A 20,807-nucleotide genomic window follows, 5' to 3' on the forward strand; every position below is an offset into this window, starting at 1 on the left:
ATGAATATTGGATTCTCGTCACCACTCCACGCACCGAACCCCTCAGCGAGAGGATGGCTTGATGGCAGCGAGAGGGGTCGTTGGAGTCCATATTCGTAGAAACCAAACCACTCCGTTGCACGTGGCAGATCAGAACTGCGAAGCAACAGGTTCCATGGTAGAATAAGCTGGGAGAGACGGACCGCCGTTGGCGCTCTTTGTCTGAAAAGCTCTTCGATGGTGGGTTCATTCGGATTCGTGGCGCAGGACCCTGAGATCGAACCTTGGTCCGCGGGTACTAGCTGGCCTTCAGATTCGTCGTCGCGATCGTTTTCTGTTTTGGCGGCGGGTTGCTCTTGTTGGGGTTGATCCGTCGAGCTCTCCAACAGCGCCGTTAGCTCGCTGAGATTAGCTGCCAACTTCTGAAGAACATTCCGAAGTCGCGGATCAAGCTGATGATGTTGCGGTGGTCGGTCTGACATGCCCAGGCATCTGGCTGCAGTGCCTAAGGGATAGGGCTGGTATACCAAGTATTGAAGCCCAGTCAAATACCTTCAATTTGATAAGTCTGTGTTCAGTTTGGCCTAGTTTTGACTGAGTTGTGGCCGTTGTAAGTCAGGGTGCTCGGATTGGGAGGAGTGTGTGGGGGGCCGACCGGGCAATACTTTTTGACAGGGTCTTTAGTTGTCCTGGCAACCAAGCCTCGAAGTTGGAAGTGTCCGCCAATGACGGGGCCTGTGAGGACCATGTAGTGCCGATGTCTCGATCTCAATTCCTATCCACTTGAACGCCGCAGGGCCGCGGCGATGAGAAGGCGAAGTGCACCTGCCCAGTTAAGCACGCCCATGACCATGATGGTGTTGTGTATCTTGAAGGAGGGGTTCCATAACCCGCGGGTTGCCATAGCAGAAGCTCTGGGATACAATTTCGCCAGAGTCCAGCCACATATTCGCTCCCCGTCAACTGATGAAGCTTCTTGGCAATGGCAAAGATAGCAACTAGCCTATCTGTTGGGTGAGACCGGCGGCGCCTTCCGGCCTCCGTCGCCGGCGCCGTTTATAGTCGTTACGGAGGCGGGGCCCGGGACGAAATCTCGTCCGGCAAAACTTCGGGCGGGTGATACGCCGAGATTGCTAAGTCAGCAAGCGCAGTTGTGCAACGCTAGTGATTTTGCTTTAAAGAAACCGGCGTGTACATGTACTTATGACCCGGTGAGTTCTTTGAGTCTGTGGATTCGTCTGATATTTATCTCGGCGGGTGAAATAAATGCGGATCTTGCAGGAAGAGAAATGCGTCGTGGTGTCGGTGTGATTCAGACAAATCGAGGGCTCAAAGAGGATGTCTAACTAGGTCAGGTACAGTACGTATATGACCGTAACTTACCATAAAAGTGTCTTGGGGGCGGGATGCTGACCCAGGTGTTGACCCACAAATTACACGCGCGACCTGGGCAAGGATGTACTGTACTGTACCTTAGGCGCTTGCAGCTGCCCTAGCACAGTTGTGCCCTGGAATTTGCCAGCAAGGGCCCTTCTCCCCCTCATCCTCCGCCTTCTTCAGTAACCCAAGCTTAAAAAATTCAGGACGAAAAAAGAAAAAGAAAAAAAAGAAAAAAAAAGAAACCTCGCCTAAGCCGTGACGACACCCCCTTCCCCACCTCTCTACCCGACACTACACTACCTACTTTGGTTCGGGACCGCGTGATGAAAGGCACATAAAGTGGCTGCCACACACGGAGCAGGTGACTGCGAACCGGGGTTGGCACCCGGGCGGGGCGATGGCTAGTTGTTACAGGGGTTCTGGTGCGACGACGTGTAAGGTAGGGTACTGTACTGTACACTACAGCTGGTGCCCCAGCAACAATGAAGGCGCCAAAGGTACCCAGAAAACCCCCCACCACAACCCACCCACCCCGCCTCTCTGCACTCCGCATCCAGAGCCTTCGACCGTCGCTCACTGCAACGGTGCGTCTGCCGGCCCTGACTTAAATACCACTTGGCGTCATCGGTCACTCTTGCAGATCTTCTGCCGGGTTCCTACCTACCTGGACCGGGCTCTCCGTCGTTCCTGGACTTCTTTACCCACCACATTCGAGTTATGCTCTGTTAGCAACGGGCTAAGCTTGACAGTCGCACAGTTGCTACTGACGTTGGCGCGCTACGGATACGGCCCGAAGCAAAGCACTACCCGAGCAAATGACTATGAGCGACGTGAGTGATGCCACTTGATGTTTGGCCCCTCGTTGGGGACCGCCGGAACCAGCCATTGCCCAGCTTGCCGCGCCGCGCTACCTGAGCCACCGCATGTAACAATCCAAGCTGACTTACCACGGCCCCGGCCCGCAGCAGCAGGACACCGGCCTGCCCCCCAACTGGGAGGTGCGCCACAGCCAGAGCAAGAACCTGCCCTACTATTTCAACTCGGTCGAGAAGATTTCGCGATGGGAACCCCCGCCCGAGACGGACACGGAGAAGCTCAAGATCTTCATGGCCAAGTACCACAGCAGGCCGCTCGTCGTCGAGGATAGACAGCCGGGTAAAATCCGCGCGGCGCATCTGCTCGTCAAGCACAGGGACAGCCGGCGGCCGTCGAGCTGGAGGGAGGTTCGTGGTTACGCCTGTGCTCCGCGGAGCGCTGCTTGGCCCAAGAGGAGAGAGAGACTGACTCTTCCGCGGGAACAGAATCAAATCACGCGCAGCAAGGAGGAGGCGCTCGACATAATCAAGGCCTACGAACGGCGCATCAAGAGCGGCGAAATCTCGCTCGGCGAGCTAGCGTTGACCGAGTCGGACTGCAGCAGCGCGCGCAAGCGGGGTGACCTGGGATATTTTGGCCGCGGTGACATGCAGAAGGAGTTTGAGGATGCTGCTTTTGCGCTGGGGACCGGAGAGATCTCGGGCGTGGTGGACACCGCGAGCGGTCTGCATCTCATTGAAAGGTCTGTTGTTTCGCCTTGCGCTCTCCGGTTGGTTGGTTATTGACACGTCCAACAGACTCGAGTAGAGAGGCCCGCGACGACGGGGGGGTTGACATTCAGGTACAATCTGCATTCGTCCGATACGGATCTATATGGATTTCTAGCCGGGATAATAAAGGACCAGTGTCGCCGTGGTGGGGTCAGAAATGGTATAATAGCAAGATATGGCTGCATTACTTTGCGTCCTGCTACCCCGGTTATGTGTGTGCTCCGTCTCATGCGCCAAATGGATGTTGAGGAACGCCTTTATCATCACCGTCCTCCCGAAATATTACAGAAACCACAGAAATTCTGGGAAAACACGGGGTATCTGATGAGAGAGCGAAAATACCATGATCCGTCATCATAAACACGGTGTCCGCCATACCCGCTCGTCAGGAGGCCATAATCTTGAACCAGCCCTTAAATCCAACTGAGAACCCGCGCCGTATGTGGTACGGCTAGTCCGTCTCCGTCCAAACCCGCTCTCCTCTCTTTGCGCGCCAACCCCCGTCAAACCGCAACACTCTCAGCCACCCACCGGGCAAGTGGCGTTATCGTCGAATACACCGCCGTCATAATGCCCAGCGCCATCATGGACAGCGCGGCATGCGGCGCCGCTTCGCTCTGCGCCTCGTACAGGTACGCCGTGCCCATGGCTGCGGCGTTGATGCCGACCGTGACGCCCGCCGCGACGACACGCGGATCGTTGGCCTGTTGCCGGGCACTACCCGCACTCTCCCGCTCCGGGCCGCTCGCCTCAGCAGCAGCATCACTCCCCACCCTGGGCGGCGCCGTCCTCATCCCCATCCGCATCCCCTTCCAACAACTCCTGAGCACCGCCCCCTCCAACCACGCGCCGACGCCGAACCCGAGCGCCATCTGGAACGCGATCCCGCTCACCACCACCATGGCCGCGTTCAGCCCGGCGTCCCCGCCCAGCGCCGCCATGGCGGGCCCGCCGAGCGCGATGGTGACGCTGCGCGCCGCGAACGCCAGCGCCCGCCCCCCCGGCGCCACCCCCGCCGCCCGCGCCACGCGCGGCCCCCACGCCACGTTCCCCAGCGCCGCCGTCGCCGACACCCACACCACCGTGCCCCCCGCCCGCGACGCCAGCCGCCCCCGGTGCTCGTACAGCTTCAGGCCCCACGCCACCAGCCCCGCGTCCAGGATCGAGGTCGCCACGTCCCCCGCGCCCATGTAGGCGGTTGTGGTGTTTGGGGCGGGCGGCTGGGCGGAAGGCGGGGAGGTGGAGCGGGCTAGGATCAGGCTGGACAGCGGGGTGTGGGTTTGCAGTGTGTCCAGCATGTCGTGCAGCGGGCGGTTGCTGAGGGCGCCGTCGACGACGAGGTAGGATGTCATGGCGAGAGAGGTCCACAGGACCGGGTTGGAGAGGCCCGAGAGGAGGGTGCGCAGCCAAGGGGAGAGGAGGGGGTGGGATTTTATACCGGTTTGGAGCGCGAGGGTCGTGAGCCAGGTGGAGAAGAGGAGGAATGTGGCGAGGGGGGTGCTGTTTTGGGTAACATAGCGCAGCGGGAGGCCGATGGCGACGGTGAAGAGCCAGCAGAGGAGGAGGATGGGGTTGTGGAGAACCCAGTCGAGGAGGCGGGCTCGGAGGGGTGATGCGAGACGTTCCAAACAGAGGCTGGGGGATGGTGGAGGGGAGGGCCCATCTCCAGAGGATGATTCTCCGCCTGGGAGATAGATGCTGATGGCAGGGGAGCTGTCTGTAGAGGATCCCTCGCAATAGGATGTGACGGGTGTTCGGATTATTGACGCGCATTGACCTTCTGCTCTTTCCATGTCCGACGGTTCCTCCGCGACCCAGAATGTTTTATCCCATCGAACCATTAAATACTGGATAGAGAGCGCAAGGGCGTAGGCGAATACGGTGTTGAAGATGCCGGTTACGGCTGGTCGGTCGTTAGCCACGGATCATCCGGTTTGGAAGCCTCCAGCTGGCCTACCGAAGCAGAGGACGACCACCCCTACTGCGCGGGCATCCGCGAATGGACTACGGCATATCATGATGAATGGTATGGTGAACCCAATGGACATGTGACGGTTCAGGAGATCCGCCTGGCCTGGTCAGCGCTTCCGACGTGATCCAAAGGCAGTCTCTTGCCGGCCGTACTCACCGCAGGCTTTATCCTCTTCTGATAGAAATCTTCAACGCCCGTAATCATCCATCCAAGCACAGAGAGAGCAACAAAAACACCGGCCATAGCCAAGATTGAGGGTGGAAAGTTGACTTCATGCAGCATGCACTGGATGCCAGCTATCAACAGCTGGGCAAGAAACGCAATCAAAACCGCTGGAATCCCATCCTTGAGCTTCGCGAGCGCATGGAGACGAATCCGGTAGACGGGGGAGGACCGGGTCGTAGCGCCCACAGCCGTGGTAGGGAAGTCGTGGATGGACGGTCGTGAAGGCATACCCGTCCCGTACCCAGAACCACGGCAGCGGCGCTCGGAAAGCAAAATCGTTGAGCAAGATAATCCGTGGACAGCAGATTGTTTGCTTCTCACAAGTTTCAAGCAGTGGGACGCAAGTTCCAGAAACCTGAGCAGGAAGGATGGGATAGAAACAGTAGCACTTAAAGAGGACAACATGGCCAAGCCTCGTGGTGTCTTGGACTCCCACTGCAGCGGCGCTTTCGTTTGTATTTCCTTGGGCCATGTGGATGTTATTCACGCAGCCGAGATGGTCTCAGCACTTGACTGGCGGTGAAGTCCCCCGCGCCGATTCCACGAGAAGCTGGGGTCTGTTGAGACGGACGTTGCGCCACTGTTGGCCGGAATCTTATCCGTCCTATCCCGCCACGGACCAAGCGATGCTTCGATGCTTGCCGCTTAACCGCGTCGGAACACCAAGGAACTCATTCAGGGTTGAACGACGAATAGGCCGTCTGGGTTAGGGTCCCGCACGGGTGTGTTGTGTTTGTTTCGTAGGGCCCACGACATGTCGGCTACAAAGTGATAGATGGACGACACGTCAATATGTCGGTGTAGAATGTAGCCGACGAAGCACAGCGAATGCTGGGCAGATATCCCCGCCCGTGACGGCCTGCAGATTTGGGTCAAACAGAGTGTACACAAAGACTGGAACAGATCACCATAAGAAGCGAATCTTTGTGTTTGTGATCCCAGGAAAGCGGAACTAGAAGAGGCTGTGCTGCAGTCCTTAGCACACCCCAATCTCCCGGTGGCAGCCCAGACGATTGGCTGGAGAAGCTGCGTTTGGTTGTGTCCCGGATCGGGGCTGGAAAGACGCCCCGTACCTAAGAAGCTTGGCCAGCCCAACATGGTCAAAGCAGACATATAATGTGTTTGATTATCAAACTCATGACGGCTGTGTCCCACACAAAGGCCCGGTAAGTGGCTTGACCGGGTAAGCTTACTGGCACCGATAACGCCAGGGCGACACCCCCGCAGACGGGTGGAGAGTTGCATGCCCCTGACAAGCCCAAACAGCGTTGTGTAAGTAAGAGGCTGATCATGTTAGATCTCACAAGCGAACGGCAGTTAGCAGCGTGGCACCCCGCCATGTCATTTCCGGGGTTTCCAACGGAAATGGAGGTTTCCAGGGTGCCTGTCGCGGAGTTGGTGCAAAACATGATCCCTGGGACGTACTCTCCCGATCTGGATCACGGCAAACAAAAGGAATGACGCATAGGGTGGCTGGAAATGCATCCGTAGGCAGGCGGGAAGGAATCCGCATGGCTCCGGTTTCCGGCAGCGGCAATGCACCTTGCCGCATCGAACAACGGTTGGCAAAGCCTCGAGCCGCGCTTTGGTCCGGGCTTGTGACTGGTAACACAGTTTGCTCAAAACCATGGGGCCTTGCCGGCGAGATTGTCTGGTATGGAGAAGGGCTGTGCGTTGCGAGGGCCTTTAGACAAGTTCTTCAACGTACCTATCCGCGGCACCGCGCATGTGCTACGTCCCAGATCCTAATCGGACGATCGATATTTCTGGAGGTCGGGTCTCAGACTTGGGGATCGGGTCAACCGACTTTCGTACTGTGGAGTGGTTTGCTGCTGGATGACGCTCCGGGGGCCTGTGAGCTGTGTTGTCGAAGATCGACCACTCCAGCAGCTTAATGCGGTGCCACAACATTGCTGTGAAGAGCGGGGAAACAGACGCCATGTCATCGGTGAGGCCATGGTGGGCTAAGGGCTCGCCATTTTGAAGTGAACAGTGAGGGCTACCATCGTGATGGAGCTGCTTGAGTTGCCGGCGAAGACACGGTGTTGCTGCTAGCCGCTGCGGTCTTGGTTCGGCGGCTGCCCGGCCACCCGCGGAACAGGGGCCCGGCAAGGGGGTGCCGTGGATCTCTGACCCAAAGTGGAATATGGGCTGCCCGCACCGGCCGTAGTTTCTCGACGATGGTTCTCGGCCACATTTCCTTGCAGGAGCACTGCGATGGCAGAGTCCCGGAGTGAAGTCCCTCGACTCGGCTATCGGGATGGCCAAGGTTCTGCCTGTGGAACCGCGGAAGGGAACTGCTCAAAGGTCTGGAGTTGAGTGAGCACATGCACAAGGTTCAAGTTCAGGTTCGACAAACCCTCGAGGATGCCGATAACACCCCCAATGTCGAGGTGTTACTCTGCAGCGAAGTGGCTGTCCGCTATGTGTTTGCCAATACAGGGAGACGGTAGTTGTGTTTTTATTCTTTTCTTATCTCAACGTACGGGCGCAAGAGAGGGCGATGAAAGCACACCATGCTGAGATTCCCAGGGCAACGTTTACCCTAACCTCCTCCATGCAGCTGGGGGGTTTTTAGGTGCTACGGTGCAAACCGGCCAGCGACTGGTTTGGTGCGATGGGCGCTGAAGCCTAGGCCACAGAATGTTCATAGCTTCCGGTCAGTGCGGGGTAACCAATCAGCCTCGAAATAACCAAACTTTGGCGTGCAACGCGCGGTGGTCTCAAGAACTGCAGCAAAGCCGCAAGAGCGGATGCACGCGGCGTCGAGACATTCTCTTGATGTCGCTATCTCAATCTTAATATGGATCCCGAGGCTCTGGTCAGAATTCTACGGACATACGATGCGTCGGTGGATGGAGCAGCGGTTAAGGCTGCCTTCCGAGATGCCCGCTCAGCAGAGTTTTTGCGTTGGGCTACTGTCCACCTCACCCCAGACACTCTCCTTTCGCCGGACGAGCTGGAACAGTAGGTCAACCGTTGAACTTGTTATCAGTTAGGGTATTGATTGTTGCATGATAGATATGCTGCTCTTGAGGAGTTGGGGTTGGCCGAAAAGTTGGCCATGTCGTCGGATCTCACCGCAGCTCGGGTCCTGAGTGACCAGGAGGTCAAGGAGGCCATCGAGGAGCTAAACCGCTCTACACAGGCAATCACGCGGCAAACAGATACGCTTAAACAACAACAGGAGGCCCTTCACCGTCTTGTCAAGGGCGCCCATCAAGGCAGCGAGGAGCGGGCTGCGTTGGAGGCCGGACAGACCCGGAAATGGGAGGCCCAACGCAGTGAACTCGCGTCGGCAGTGCGTACCTATCGGAACCCGCCAACCCTGTTGAGCGATACCTTACTAACAGCGAGCTCAGACCGAAGAGTTATCTGAGGCTTTGGACTCGCGCGTTCTCGAGCTGGACCAACGCAGCAGTGGCGCTGGTGGTGCCATTCAGAAAACTGTGGATGCGTTGTTTCACTCCGATGATAAGCTCCTATCCAGCCTCCAAAAGCTTGGATTCGAGTTGGAGACTGAAGACCCTGAGGTGCAAGGGGACGTCGCCATGCTACGTGAGACATGCGCGAGGTTCGTGTGCTATGACTATCTTGCAGGGAGCGAAACTTACGCTATGGTAGACTCATCAAGTTTACGGTGGAGGGAATACGGACGAGATTGGACCGCATCTATCTCGAATCCCTCGAAGTTCCGCCGCAGTCCAGTGCCAGCAACCGGGTGTCACTAGACGAAGTCTCGACATTGCAGGAGGAACTCGAGTCTTTGTACGCCGAAATCCTGCCAGTCGCGCAGATGTCGGCGGAACAGCAGTTTCTCGAACCGGCGCTGAAGGCCCTTGCTGCAAAGAACGGTCAGAGCTTGGCGAAGTCTGCGCAGGCAACGAGCTATGTGAGTGACGTCAGCATGCAAAGGCCGTTCCAGCTGACTCGGCGCGCAGATTCATGAGTGTCTCGACTATCTCATTGACCGTGTGCAAGACCTTATGGCACGTCTTGAGGCCTTCCAAGCATTCCAGCTTGCCGCTGATGCTGTTCTCGAAATTGCCAGAGCCGAGTTGGCAACCAAAGTTGCAGAGTCAACGTCAACCGAGGTGACACAGAAGCACGGCACCAGTCAACAAGATGTCATGTCGCCAGCCCGCCCTCGACCTAAGCAACGGCCGAGGTATTCTTCCGGCACAGCTGGGATCGGTGAAGAGCCACCACTAGAAGAAATCCTTCGGGCCCTTGCCATCAGTTCACCCCAGGGAGAAGAGGGGGCGCCTGCTGACCTTGAAGCCCATGTGAGGGAGCTCTCATCGACCCTTGCAGGCCGCCGCGCGAAGGTCGATGACGTAGCACAGAATGTCCAAGAAACCTTCGAGACCGCTGCTATCAAGCAGGTTACCGATGCAAAACTGGCGATTCAGCTGATCCGCGACTCTATCTTGGCTGAGAGCCCATACGGCGAGGTTCGACTTGTGGATCCCGAGATTGAAGGGTCCATTGCTGTGCTGTCCCAAGAATTGGGGAATGTCGACGAGAAACTAAAGCTAGTCGACGCCGACGTAACCAAACTGCGAGGAAGAAATCCAAAGAGGGATGAACTGATAACTCGCTGGGGTTCATGATCAGCGTAGGTCGTTGGTGCGGCAGTTGGCTCAGTATCATTCGGCGGTAGTTTCTCGCTGATCTTACCTTGTGCCATATATTATAATGTCTACGAACGGCGGAACCACATGGGTTGCGGGTACAAAGCCCCTCGGGATTCGTTCCCAAGGTGCCTATCGCTGATGATATCTGCCAAGTCCAGGTAACGCTTGGCGAGCCATGTCTGGAGCCGATGACATCACAACTAGACAACAGCCGCCTGGATAGAATAGAATAATAAGACAAAGCCCTCTTGGTTGGTCTGGGTTTTGTCGTCACCTCCAGCAATCCAAGAAACATAACACACCTTCAAGGGATCTTCATCATGGACAAAGTCAAGGATACAATGCGGAAAGGGTTCGAGAAGGCGACCAGGATCAACGAGGAGCGTGAGTTTCACACCAATGCTTGTGCCATAACCCATTCCCTATGCTCATGACTGATGCCTGTGCACACAGCTGTCCAGGAGCAGAGGAAGGACACCCTCCAAACGACATGGCCTACGCAGGAGCACCACACCAGCATGACGGGCGGCATCGACTCCCACCTGGGCAAGGCATCGCACACCAGTGACACTACGGGCCCGACCGGCAAAGCATCATTGGGGCAGCCGAGCAGTAAGCCTTAAGCTGAGAGCTTTGCATGCGAGTTTTGGGTTTGCCTCCTACGGTTTTGTTTTTGGCCATCACCCTAATAATGCATGCATCTTGGAAGGGATTGCCGATCACCTCAAGGGGGAGTTCAGGAGGGGTGGGAGTTCGCTGAGGGAGCAGGCCGGAACGCGCTGATAGGCGGATGGTGGCCAGGAATATTGGATGGAACTACGTTCTGTAGGCTGGGTCGCCAAAACATGCCACGTTTCTCCGTCTCTTCATTCGTCCATCCCAACATCTGCCTCCCAGCATGCCTCGCAATATCAACTGTCCGGAAACACTCTCTCTGTTAGGCTTCCACCTCGCTCCGGCATCGGGAGATGGCCCCCCGATCCTCATCACCTTCCCCAATCTTAGAACGTATCCCTCTAGACGCCTCAACCATTTCGCCTTTTCAACCACCATCATACACGCGCCCTAGCCGTCGCAACAGAATTTGTCCATTCCACAACTGCCTAATGCCTCCACAATGATCCTCTGATAATCCATCCGCAGGTTTCTCCTGTTACAGACCTAGTGAACTCTCATAGAAGTGGGCAACGTCGCTAGCACCTGCCCCACGGTCTCTGCTTCCCACTTCGCCCAGGCGTGCGTGCCCGTCAAGCTGGGCGCTATACCCTCTCGTTGAATGGGGAATGATGAAGGGCCCAGGGGCGAATGGGAGAGAATACACCAGGCCAACGGTATTGACGGAGCTTGCGTAGAAAACCGTAATAAATCTAAGTCGGTGGCGAGTTCCGCATGCCATTAAATATGGCGCAGATATTGGTTTGGTAGATGAAACAGTCGGACTTATTGCTTGTTGACCAGGTGTGAAATGGCAGCAAGGTGTATCACAGCGTCACCGCGACGAATTTCTTGCGGCAGGAACTTGTCGAGGCGGTTAACTTCAGATGGAGTGTCCTGAGCGGCGGAGCTTGGCGGACTTGGCGGCGGACGTTGCCTCGGGTAGGGGAAGAGATGAGGCTCGCGGGCATTTCCGACGGCAGCCTGTACCCCTGCATCCCACCGGAGATGCTTGCTAGAATGGACGGCCCAATCCCTCAAGCAATACCCAAGGTGCCATCCTCATCTGTAGGCGGGCGCGAGGCCAGGAAAGCCGTCGCGGAAATGACCAAGCCGACAATGGTCAGGAAGTGGCCAAGGCCATAGCCAAAAAAGATGGCAAAAGAAATGGTGCACACCAACACGTACACCGCGTACAACGCATGAATGGCCGCGCATATCAGTAGAAATGCATCCAATTGCCTGCGTCCCTGTTCATATGATGTTAAAATCCCCAAACCCACGAGATTCCCGAGGCAAACTTACAATCCAAGTACCGAGGACCTTCCTCTCCCCTTGCGCCTCGGCAATGAGGCCGAGACAACACATCATAACCAGCGGATCGATCAGGAAAAACAGCGTCGCGACGATCACGCCGGACCCACCGCCCATCATGGAGAGGACGAGAACTAGGAGGTTGTAGAGAGACCGGATAGTCAGGATGGCGGCGACTGAGCGGCCCGGGGTGGACGAGAAGTCGAGAGTGGGGAAGAAGCGGGAACGGAGTCCTGCGAGAGAAAACCCGTTGCCATGATTGGTCCCGGATGAGCCGGATTCTGTTGTTGGGAGGCTGATGGGCATTTTGAGGGTGGGATGTTAGGGATGGTGCAGTGGTGCCAATCTTTCACGGTCTGACACGGCCGAGGGCTAGGAGACCTGGAAGAAATGGGCGCAAAGGCGAAAGGGGATGTTCAATTTAAATCTGCAAGCCGCTGAGTCACAGGGGTCTGGAAAGCATGCAAGGGCGCGATACGAAGGAAGCTTGGCACACTTAGAGCTTGACTCGACTGAGGCGTACTTGGTGCTCCGTATAAATCGACTGTCGCCCTTGTCTGAATCGACCTTATCTAGCCGCATTTGGATCCGCCCTACCGGTCAGCTAATCAATATTTTACCTACACCACAAACTTGCAATGCGTAACACCTGCTTTACCGGGACGGTGATGATTGTGCGGCAGTGGCAGACTGATTAAAAATCGCCAGTTCATTTAACAAAGTAGTTTCCTGATAGGAAACGCGATGAAATCCATAATTTAACAAAGATAATCCTGCTGGTCTAACCGCATTTACATTCTCCTTGCCCTCACTGCCCCGCCCAGCCTAGCTCGATAGAGGAATCTACTGCTGCTTCGCGTATATCGGCGCTATAAAAAAGTGTATAGGCACAATACGCAAAGTTGGAGATGGTATTTGGATGGCGGGCTGTGGTAGTTTCAAACTTGGTGTGGCATCCAAGCCGTTTAGGTACGGCCGATTTAAACAAGAACGACATTTGACTGATAATTACACCTCGGATTTGACAGCTGCTCAGACTGGAGCTGGGACTTCCGATAGATGTCACTGAAATTCATCTCAAGAGCCAGACTCAGAAAATCGATGCACATGCCCTGTCAGTCTACAAACACAGCCGCGAGCTCATGACTGTCTCCATGACACGGTGGACTACACAACCGGGTCATGCATGGATGCTCTAATTAGACCCAAATCTGAAAGGTGAAAGCAGGGTCGCCACGCGCGGCATGTACATACAATAAAGCGATGCATGATAGTAACTCGTTGAGTCGTTAAAAATCTTTCTGATATGCCTTTGATGAAGTGAAGCGTCCGCATTGTACATGATGTGGAGTAAATGAATCTGGAAAGGAGTGTCTTTGGGTGTCTATGTACAGACCAGAAAATAGCAATAGCGAGCATCAGTCCGCACCAGCAATACACCGATTAATTATACAGTCCCTTACCTCATGACCAGCAATTAGCTCCCAAAGTCGCATTTGAACTTCAGCAGATCTTTGGACGAGACTTCCTCCTCCATGGCCATCAGTTGCGGCATGTCCCAGTTTGCCGAGATATACCTCCCAGCGAGCCAGTCGCGCTTCTTGCTGGTCAGGAAAACAAGAGTATCGCCAGCAAGCTCGGCCGTGTCGCATAGATATACCTGCAGCTCTGGGGGCAGATTCGAAGAAAGTTCGGTCAAAACACCGCCGGGATGATACGAGTAGCTGAGCACCCCCTGTGATACACCAAAAGTCAGTCGACGACCCTCAATCAAACAACGCCAAGGTAGTGACATACCTGCTCGCCATATTCGGCGTCAAGCATCTCGGCCAGCCGGCAGACAGCAAGCTTCGCAATCGAATACGCCCCACTACCCTCCTTCACCCAGCATGCCCCAATCGAAGACAACTGGATGACCGTCTTGTCTCCTCCCTCTAGCATAAGAGGTAGGAATGCCCGGGTCACGTTGTAAGTCCCCCAGAAAATGACGTCCCAGGTCCGCCGGTAGACTTCAACGGGCTGCTCGCAGAGCGGGCCAAGGGGGCCCATATACCCCGAGTTGTTGACGAGGATGTCCAGCCGACCAAACTCCCGGTGGACACGTTCCGCCGCTTCGCCGACGCAAGCCTGGTCCGTGACGTCGAGTTTGACCTGGATGACAGTGGGCGACGGCTTGCCCGCGTCCTTGGCAGCTTCTAAGCAAGCCTTCACCGTCTCCGAGGCGTCGGATCGGCTGCCAATGGCGATGTAGGAGGCTCCTGCTTTGGCATAGGATAAAGCAAAGGCTTTCCCAAGGCCTCGGTTTGCACCCGTCACGAGAACCGCCTTGCCTGAGCAGTCGGACGCGGTGGCGGGATCGATCGCCGGGTATGTGTCATTGTGGGACTTCGGGGTGAAGGAGTACGCTGCGTGGATGTCAGCTGCGGAGCAACCAAGGTGCGTTGCTCGACATACTTTTGGGGTGGGCGGCCTGGATTGTCATGGTGAAGACTGGATTATGCGGTTTGCAGAAGGCGATGGCATGTCCGAAACTTCTGGAGTTGACTTGTCTCGAGGTCGTCTATTTAAGATGCTTTGCTCACACCGCCACCACGGCGTGAAATCCCAAGGACAACAAGAACGATGCCGTGACAAGGATTGTTCTCCACAACGCCGGGTGTAAACCCTCCCTACTGCGGTAGAGTTGTGCTTGGCATGCGTTGCCCATTCAATGGGATGTTCGCGGAAGACCCCGGATATCCTGAAAGGGCGTGGACTAGCGCCAACCGAACGACGAACTCGGGCATGAGCGGCCACATGTGCACGCCACCCGGAGGCGTTGCTCACCGCTTGAGTTGCAATCATGTCCCTTATCCTCCCCCTTCCTTTTCATTATCATCATTATTTCGCTCCGTTGGTTTCTTTGGAAGTTATAGAGTGTGATGCAACTAATATTTGCCTTCAGAATGTGCCTGTGGACATTGCGAACATTTTGAGTGGCTCTCCTTGATTAGAGAGCCCAAGATCCCTGGGAACAGTTTTCTCTGACTTGCTACCACTAGAAAGCCGTGAATAGAGTTACCTAATGGTATTAATACAACCTAACCGGATCAATAACTTTTATTTTTGGTTTTCGGAAGAAAATTAGTATATTCCTGTTCAGATTGAATCCCTTGAATCTAGTCTTACTAAATAGTCTGCTAGTCCATTGCTCTCTTACCATCTTGGAAATCTTCTCCGTCATTCTCTTACACTCTTTGGACTACACTTATCCTTTCCTATGCCTTTGCTATCGCTTGAATCTACAAAGTGGAATCTAGCTACTCATTGGCTTTATAAGCTACCCTCGACCACACAAATAACTCTTAGCTATACAAACTCTCTTTTAGCTATATGGCACCATAATGTATACCATAACGTATATTATTGGTGAGAGTCCTATATAACTAAATGTCCTAGTTGAAGATTTATGTATTGAGTTAGGGGAAACTGTACCCAGAGGACGGGGGTCCCTCTTGTCAGGGCCCACACTTACTAGGATAGCTCTCCGGGGGTTGGAACTTGCTGTGGGCCCATTTTTCTTTTGCGCCATAAGGAGGACTGTCCTGGCTATTGCTCCTTAGACAGGACAATCAATTCAGCATTCTTTTCTATACCTGCCGCAGGCCCAATTTTTTCTTTGTGTGCAAAGCGATCTCCCTCTGACCAGAGGGAGCTCTATCTATATATATTGTTTTGGCATTGTTTAGGCTGTAGGCACCAAATTTGTGGTGCCGCCTGACCTGTCTTGTCTATCTTGTCTGTCTGGCATTTAGCTACTTTTTCCCCTTCCCCTTATTTTTAATAGATATATAGGTATAAATATATATGACGAATCCAGTACCCGTGCTTCTGAGAGGGTTCCGCAAGGTGTCTTATCCGTAGGTTGGAGATTCGGTGAAGCTTAGAGGTTTACGACAATCGTATAGGTGCTGTCTCAATGGTAGTTGTAGCTAACAAGCTGTATTGCTTACTAACTAACATAGGTAATTAGCCCAAAACTATTCCCTTGCAAAAAGTTGACATTTTGAATTTTAGAAACTCGCTGGGTTACAAAGTACTGCCCACTTGTTTAAACTAGGTTTGGTAGTTTCTCTGATTATGTCCTGAGCAGTGCCTGAGCAAGACGGCAAGGGGTTGTGTGGGTGACTGGGGGTGGTTGGTGAGGGCAACTTTTGCGTAAATCAACAGCAACAACAATAACAACAACAACAACAACCTTCTTCAATTACATAGTGCTACAGTTCCCCCTGATACACCTCGTCTCCTTCACTTGCTGTACCACCAACTGCGGCGTCCTCTCCTCCTTCAACCACGTCCCACAGACGCCACTCGCACCGCACACCAGCGCCAAATTATCTCCCAGCGCAAACCCCACGCTCCCTACAAATCGCTTGCTGATGATGCCCTCATCCAGAATCACGCTCATCTCCTGCTCAAACTTGAGCGTGAAATCCCTCGTCGGATTCGGCCCGTCCCCTGTCACATTCGCGGCCTGAACCTCCATGGTCCACCGCGGGGAGTTGAAATTTGCCAGCTCGCATGGGATGGAATGATAAAAGGGGTCTTCGGCGGTATCGTTGGAGAATGCATTCCAGCGGAGAGTGCAGTTTGCGGTAGAAGGGGGGAACGTGGCGTCGCCGAAGCGGGTGCGGCCGAGGGAGATGGTGTTGGGATCGGTGATAGAAACGAAGAGGTAGGAGTAGGGGGTGTTTCCGGGGCGGCCTGAGGAGGTGTGCGTGCTAAGCGTCGTGATTAGCCAGGGTTTTGGGTCGGTGGTGTTGGATAATGAGAAAAGGGGGGATGCGAGGGTTGAATGAAGAAGAGTCGCGAGAAGTAGGGGGAGACGCATCGTGAGTGATGTTATAAGAAGGTTTTATCTTTATTTTTATAGGTGTTGGCTGGCGGCAGCTACAAGGACTGAAGGGGTTGTGGTGGTAGTGGTGTGTTGTGTGCCTGATGCTCTTTTTATATTCCCAGACACTCACGATTTGGATGTAACGGCCGTTGACACGTAAGCTGAGAAACGGCATTGTAACATGCCATAACATAGAAAACCTTCCGGTAATAGATGAAGGATGGCACGCAACTAAGTAGTTCGGTGGGTTTGTCAAATGCCCCACCGTCGCATTCTTCCCTTCCTTCACACAGACTTTAATTGAGCGAGCCGTCAGCGGCAGCATGTGGGATCCCGCACTTCCTAACCCATTTAGCCGGGTCTATAATGTTCCCAACACAGCCACTATGCGCAGTAACACTACGCTCAGTTGCTATTACAACCATCTACTTTCCACCTATCCGGTGCGGACGTGATGATGACCTCGCAACGAGAGGCTTGAAGGCAAATCCTCCGACCTATTGACCAGTCTCAAGCCAGGCTCTTCCACTCCTTCGTATTTGTTATCTCCGGCCTAACGAAACCTCACAATACCCATCAAGACAATGCTCTCGCTTGACCACGTCGGCAATCTACATCACAGACATCAGTCAATTTCATTGCTCTTCCTTTCCTCGGAGCAGTAAGAACTCACCCTTCTCCGCAGCAGCATACCCCGTCACCGTCGGCGCAGCCGTCAACACCACCGGCCAAAACGATACATCCACCATCCGCAGCCTCTTCACCCCATAGACTTTCGTCTCGGCGTCGACGACACCGCCCAGCTCCCTCGGCATCATTGCCGCCGTGCATCAGAGATGCCCAGCTGACGGCTCGAAGACCCCTTCCACAACCCTCTTCAGCTCGTCTTGGTCGGTGATACTATTGCCGCCAAACGGACTAGCCTCGTCAGGTCCGAGGAATTTCATGCTCGGCTGAGCTATTATCTCACGATTCTGGAGGATTGACGCCACGACCATGTCCATGTCGAGTGAGTCTACCAGCGTGTGGGGATCGATGAGGGGTTGTCAAGCGGGTTGGTGGAATTAATAGGAAATGACCCGGCGTCTGAGGGGTGTGAGGAAGAAGATGTGTGCTGAGTTGGCAGTGTCCCAGTGTAGCACGGCTGCTGGGGTCTGAGGGGAAGAAAGTTGTGCGAGGATGAGTTTGCGCTGAGCTTGGTAGCTGCGGAGAACGGTTTGGTGCGTATCTGGGGGAAGGAACTTGAACCCTGTTGGGTTGTTGGTTTAGGCTCTGGTGATGGTTTCCTTGCATTTGGCTTTCGTCGTCGTCATGTTGTAAAGTGGGACCATGGCGATGTTGGTGCTGAGTCCGCTGGTCAGGACATAGGCGCCGGTTCGGGACTCGTTGTGGAGTCGACGTTGCTCAGCAGCGTACGAGACGTTGGTGTTCAGGGTTCCGTAGTTGGATTCGATGTTGCTCGTGTCTGGTAAGGTAATTCAGTTAGTATTTTTGTTGCTGTTATTTTAGTGTATAGAGGTGATGGGGTGATGAGGAGTCGATCAACTTGCAGTTGTAGGGTACAATAATACTCGACTGATCGTGAAAGTTCGTCCCGACTCCGGGCAGGTCACTGATAACCGAGATGTTGAACCTGCTCAGGACCTCTCTGAGCCCGACTGCCGATCGCTGCAGTATTTTAGGCGTATGAATTGCGCTCACTGTAAGGAGCACGTCTTTTGTGGCGTTGACGTTGACAACATCTCCGCCTGCTGTTAGCAAGAACTCAGCGCCGACAGCCTTGGTGTCCACGAATAAGACCCGTAAGAGGTGTGTTCGGCGAAGATGCAGTAGTTTAGGCGTTGGTTGACTCGCTTGTAGTGGTTCAAGCGGGCATAGCTCCGAGCCCGAGTGATGTAGTCGGCTACCGTTGGGAAGAAAGACACGCCCGCAGGGTTACCCGCGTGTTGTCACCCACGGGACTGAGACTAACGACACGGCTGCCTCAAACCAGTTACCTACAGTTATAATTAGCGACGACCAGTTGTGAGTCGTGAGAACTGGTTATATTACTGCTCCCCTTGAAATAAAAATTGGGGAATGAACATTGCACAGGGCCTTCATGTCCGTGAACCCGCTCGTCGTATGAGAAGTTGGTTTTCTTGGCGAAGCTGGGATCTGGAGCGGTGAAATTCTCGCTCTAGCAAAGCTATCGGTGTCAAGCACAGATTTGACCAGCTCTCAAGCCTACCCGAGACGAACTTTTTATAAAATGGAAGCATAGAGTCCTAACTCCACCCCTTTACGCCGAGACTTTCCCAGACGTCAAGCTCTTCCTTGCCAGGCTGTATAATACCATGCCATTGACGACGGATCCGCCGCTGACAACCTTGCCAACCGGAGCGTTGAAAACTCTACCGTTAAGAGCGGCCTGGGATATCATTTGGAGGGGTAATTAGCCACAGATATAAGACGGAGAAAAAGCGCCGGGGACAAGGACAAAGTCTTCGTTCTTGTCGAAGGGACCGGCGTCAATGAACAGAACCTTGACTGAACTGTCCTCGATGAGCTGGTCGGCTACAGTCAGCCCAGAAACGCCCCCACCGGAAATGATGAAGTCGTAGGCATTTTGTCGGACAATCCTAGACGTTACAGCAGTCGCGAGCTCCGGCTGGTTCCGGAGAGTCGCGACTTCTGTAATCAATCCCACATTTAGGAACAGGAGCCCCGACTTCATATTAGACACAGCGGCGAGTTGTGAGTTGCTGAATTGCGGGCTTTTGGTAAAAAAGAAGGTAAGTTGACGCAGGTTCTCCGTTCAGCGTACATCAGAAGGTACGTGGTAGTACTGACAGTAACCCCTTCCGTGACGGGTATTCATAACCGCTGTGTGGTGTCGGATAAATGTAACCCTGTACCTCCCCCCGATACAGCTGCTTAGTTATGCCAATTTAGTTCGAGTAATAACAGGTACGAGGAGTAAAATCCCTGTCTTACCAGACCGCAGCAATCCCGCGTTTGGTGAGGGTATATGCTCTCATTAACATGCGTCGGTAGCTACTCTTTATGGTCAACACCATACACGGCTTCGCACCCTGCTTGATAACGCATAGACATTTCCCCAGGCATCTACCTTATTCTTTCAAACGTTATATGTTTGGGTATGTTTAGAGGTGAGGAACCTTTAGCAGCCCGAAGTAGATTCACCAGACTGAAAATGCCCTGACCCCGACTAAGCCCGCCCGCATAACAGATGAGCTGCAGTTCGTTCACGTTGTGCCAATGTCGAAAATCGACGTATAACAAGGCATCCAAATATCTGGACAACGTCAAAGCGGGCGGAATAAGCATGCCTTTTTATCCAGTCAGTCAGACCATTGGCCCAGGAGCTTTGGACTGGAGAAGGAAAAACTCACCAACAACAACCGCGATGCCAGACGGCACAAACGGATGCTACCGCGTTCTGACCCCAACTATCTTCAGTATGCCGAAGATGGAACCTAGTACTACCGCCGCGAGGGCGAAGCTAAAGGTCGCGGGCGGCAAGCCCTTGCCATATATGAGTTATGCACCCACATTCCAGATGTGGGCGTCCGGAACTGGTAACTCGTCGCTAGGGATGGTCTTGACCACCGAATAAGGTTTGTAAATAAGAGTTGCTATAAAGCAGCCGGCAAAGGATCCAAGCATCTGGCCAAAATGGATGGCTCGGGGTGGTGTACGGGTCAGATGAGCCGTCCAGTGGGTCAGCTCGTCAGGTATTCAGTCGTTCATTGGTACCGCCCACCTAGGCAGCAAGATGTATACAAGCGAGAGGCTAACTTGCGTCCCCGCCACGAATGGGCCATCACTTCAAACTGTATGAATGTTAATAGAAATCCGCCCTGTCATGCGCCTAAGCTGGGGTGACCCTACCACACACGCAACAAAGCAGCAGGGGAAAAGGGAAGAGGCAACCTGACTGAACGCCAACTCACAGGTCAGTAATACAGATACCTACCGAGGCAAAATTTCCTTCTACGTAGGAGGAAAGTCGCAAACAGATAATAACAAATAGAACCCCAACGTAAGAGCCGTTAGAGCAGTAATACATCTTACACTATCTACAGGCCGACTCGATGCAGATCGGCCGCGAACCTAATCCAGATACCCTACTTTTATCTACCCCGTTCGACATAACAACACTGACTACCTCGTGCTCTAGA

At 54.2% G+C, this 20,807-nt stretch overlaps 9 protein-coding genes across 9 annotated transcripts; 3 read left to right on the forward strand and 6 right to left on the reverse strand.

Moving 5' to 3' along the window:
- Positions 1-2,174: 2,174 nt before the first annotated feature.
- On the forward strand, positions 2,175-2,982 carry pin1 (peptidyl-prolyl cis-trans isomerase Pin1; the record flags this gene model as incomplete). Its single annotated transcript, XM_071065589.1, has 4 exons — positions 2,175-2,189; positions 2,298-2,582; positions 2,661-2,917; positions 2,973-2,982. 4 exons carry the CDS (start codon positions 2,175-2,177, stop codon positions 2,980-2,982), a joined length of 567 nt encoding a protein of 188 aa, XP_070921690.1.
- A 466-nt stretch (positions 2,983-3,448) lies between these two features.
- Positions 3,449-5,370, reverse strand: MFIFM68171_10171 (uncharacterized protein; the record flags this gene model as incomplete). The annotated part of the gene is made up of 3 exons (XM_071065590.1): positions 3,449-4,848; positions 4,903-5,014; positions 5,074-5,370. The coding sequence occupies 3 exons, from the start codon at positions 5,368-5,370 to the stop codon at positions 3,449-3,451; spliced, it is 1,809 nt and encodes a 602-aa protein (XP_070921691.1).
- Positions 5,371-7,945: 2,575 nt separating this feature from the next.
- MFIFM68171_10172 (HAUS augmin-like complex subunit 3 N-terminal domain-containing protein) lies at positions 7,946-9,755 on the forward strand (the record flags this gene model as incomplete). The annotated part of the gene is made up of 5 exons (XM_071065591.1): positions 7,946-8,109; positions 8,164-8,443; positions 8,496-8,716; positions 8,767-9,034; positions 9,084-9,755. 5 exons carry the CDS (start codon positions 7,946-7,948, stop codon positions 9,753-9,755), a joined length of 1,605 nt encoding a protein of 534 aa, XP_070921692.1.
- A 344-nt stretch (positions 9,756-10,099) lies between these two features.
- On the forward strand, positions 10,100-10,402 carry MFIFM68171_10173 (uncharacterized protein; the record flags this gene model as incomplete). The annotated part of the gene is made up of 2 exons (XM_071065592.1): positions 10,100-10,163; positions 10,233-10,402. 2 exons carry the CDS (start codon positions 10,100-10,102, stop codon positions 10,400-10,402), a joined length of 234 nt encoding a protein of 77 aa, XP_070921693.1.
- A 1,068-nt stretch (positions 10,403-11,470) lies between these two features.
- On the reverse strand, positions 11,471-12,053 carry MFIFM68171_10174 (uncharacterized protein; the record flags this gene model as incomplete). Its single annotated transcript, XM_071065593.1, has 2 exons — positions 11,471-11,683; positions 11,739-12,053. 2 exons carry the CDS (start codon positions 12,051-12,053, stop codon positions 11,471-11,473), a joined length of 528 nt encoding a protein of 175 aa, XP_070921694.1.
- A 1,171-nt stretch (positions 12,054-13,224) lies between these two features.
- Positions 13,225-14,229, reverse strand: MFIFM68171_10175 (2-(R)-hydroxypropyl-CoM dehydrogenase; the record flags this gene model as incomplete). The annotated part of the gene is made up of 3 exons (XM_071065594.1): positions 13,225-13,482; positions 13,545-14,152; positions 14,202-14,229. The coding sequence occupies 3 exons, from the start codon at positions 14,227-14,229 to the stop codon at positions 13,225-13,227; spliced, it is 894 nt and encodes a 297-aa protein (XP_070921695.1).
- A 1,764-nt stretch (positions 14,230-15,993) lies between these two features.
- Positions 15,994-16,617, reverse strand: MFIFM68171_10176 (uncharacterized protein; the record flags this gene model as incomplete). The annotated part of the gene is made up of 1 exon (XM_071065595.1): positions 15,994-16,617. The coding sequence occupies one exon, from the start codon at positions 16,615-16,617 to the stop codon at positions 15,994-15,996; it is 624 nt and encodes a 207-aa protein (XP_070921696.1).
- A 1,271-nt stretch (positions 16,618-17,888) lies between these two features.
- MFIFM68171_10177 (uncharacterized protein) lies at positions 17,889-18,884 on the reverse strand (the record flags this gene model as incomplete). Its single annotated transcript, XM_071065596.1, has 5 exons — positions 17,889-18,088; positions 18,174-18,526; positions 18,581-18,620; positions 18,676-18,802; positions 18,861-18,884. 5 exons carry the CDS (start codon positions 18,882-18,884, stop codon positions 17,889-17,891), a joined length of 744 nt encoding a protein of 247 aa, XP_070921697.1.
- Positions 18,885-19,057: 173 nt separating this feature from the next.
- Positions 19,058-19,339, reverse strand: MFIFM68171_10178 (uncharacterized protein; the record flags this gene model as incomplete). Its single annotated transcript, XM_071065597.1, has 1 exon — positions 19,058-19,339. One exon carries the CDS (start codon positions 19,337-19,339, stop codon positions 19,058-19,060), a length of 282 nt encoding a protein of 93 aa, XP_070921698.1.
- Between the last annotated feature and the right edge of the window lie 1,468 nt (positions 19,340-20,807).

Source organism: Madurella fahalii (assembly GCF_045866475.1).
Source record: "Madurella fahalii IFM 68171 DNA, scaffold_6, whole genome shotgun sequence".
NCBI classification, from domain to species: Eukaryota; Fungi; Ascomycota; class Sordariomycetes; order Sordariales; genus Madurella; species Madurella fahalii.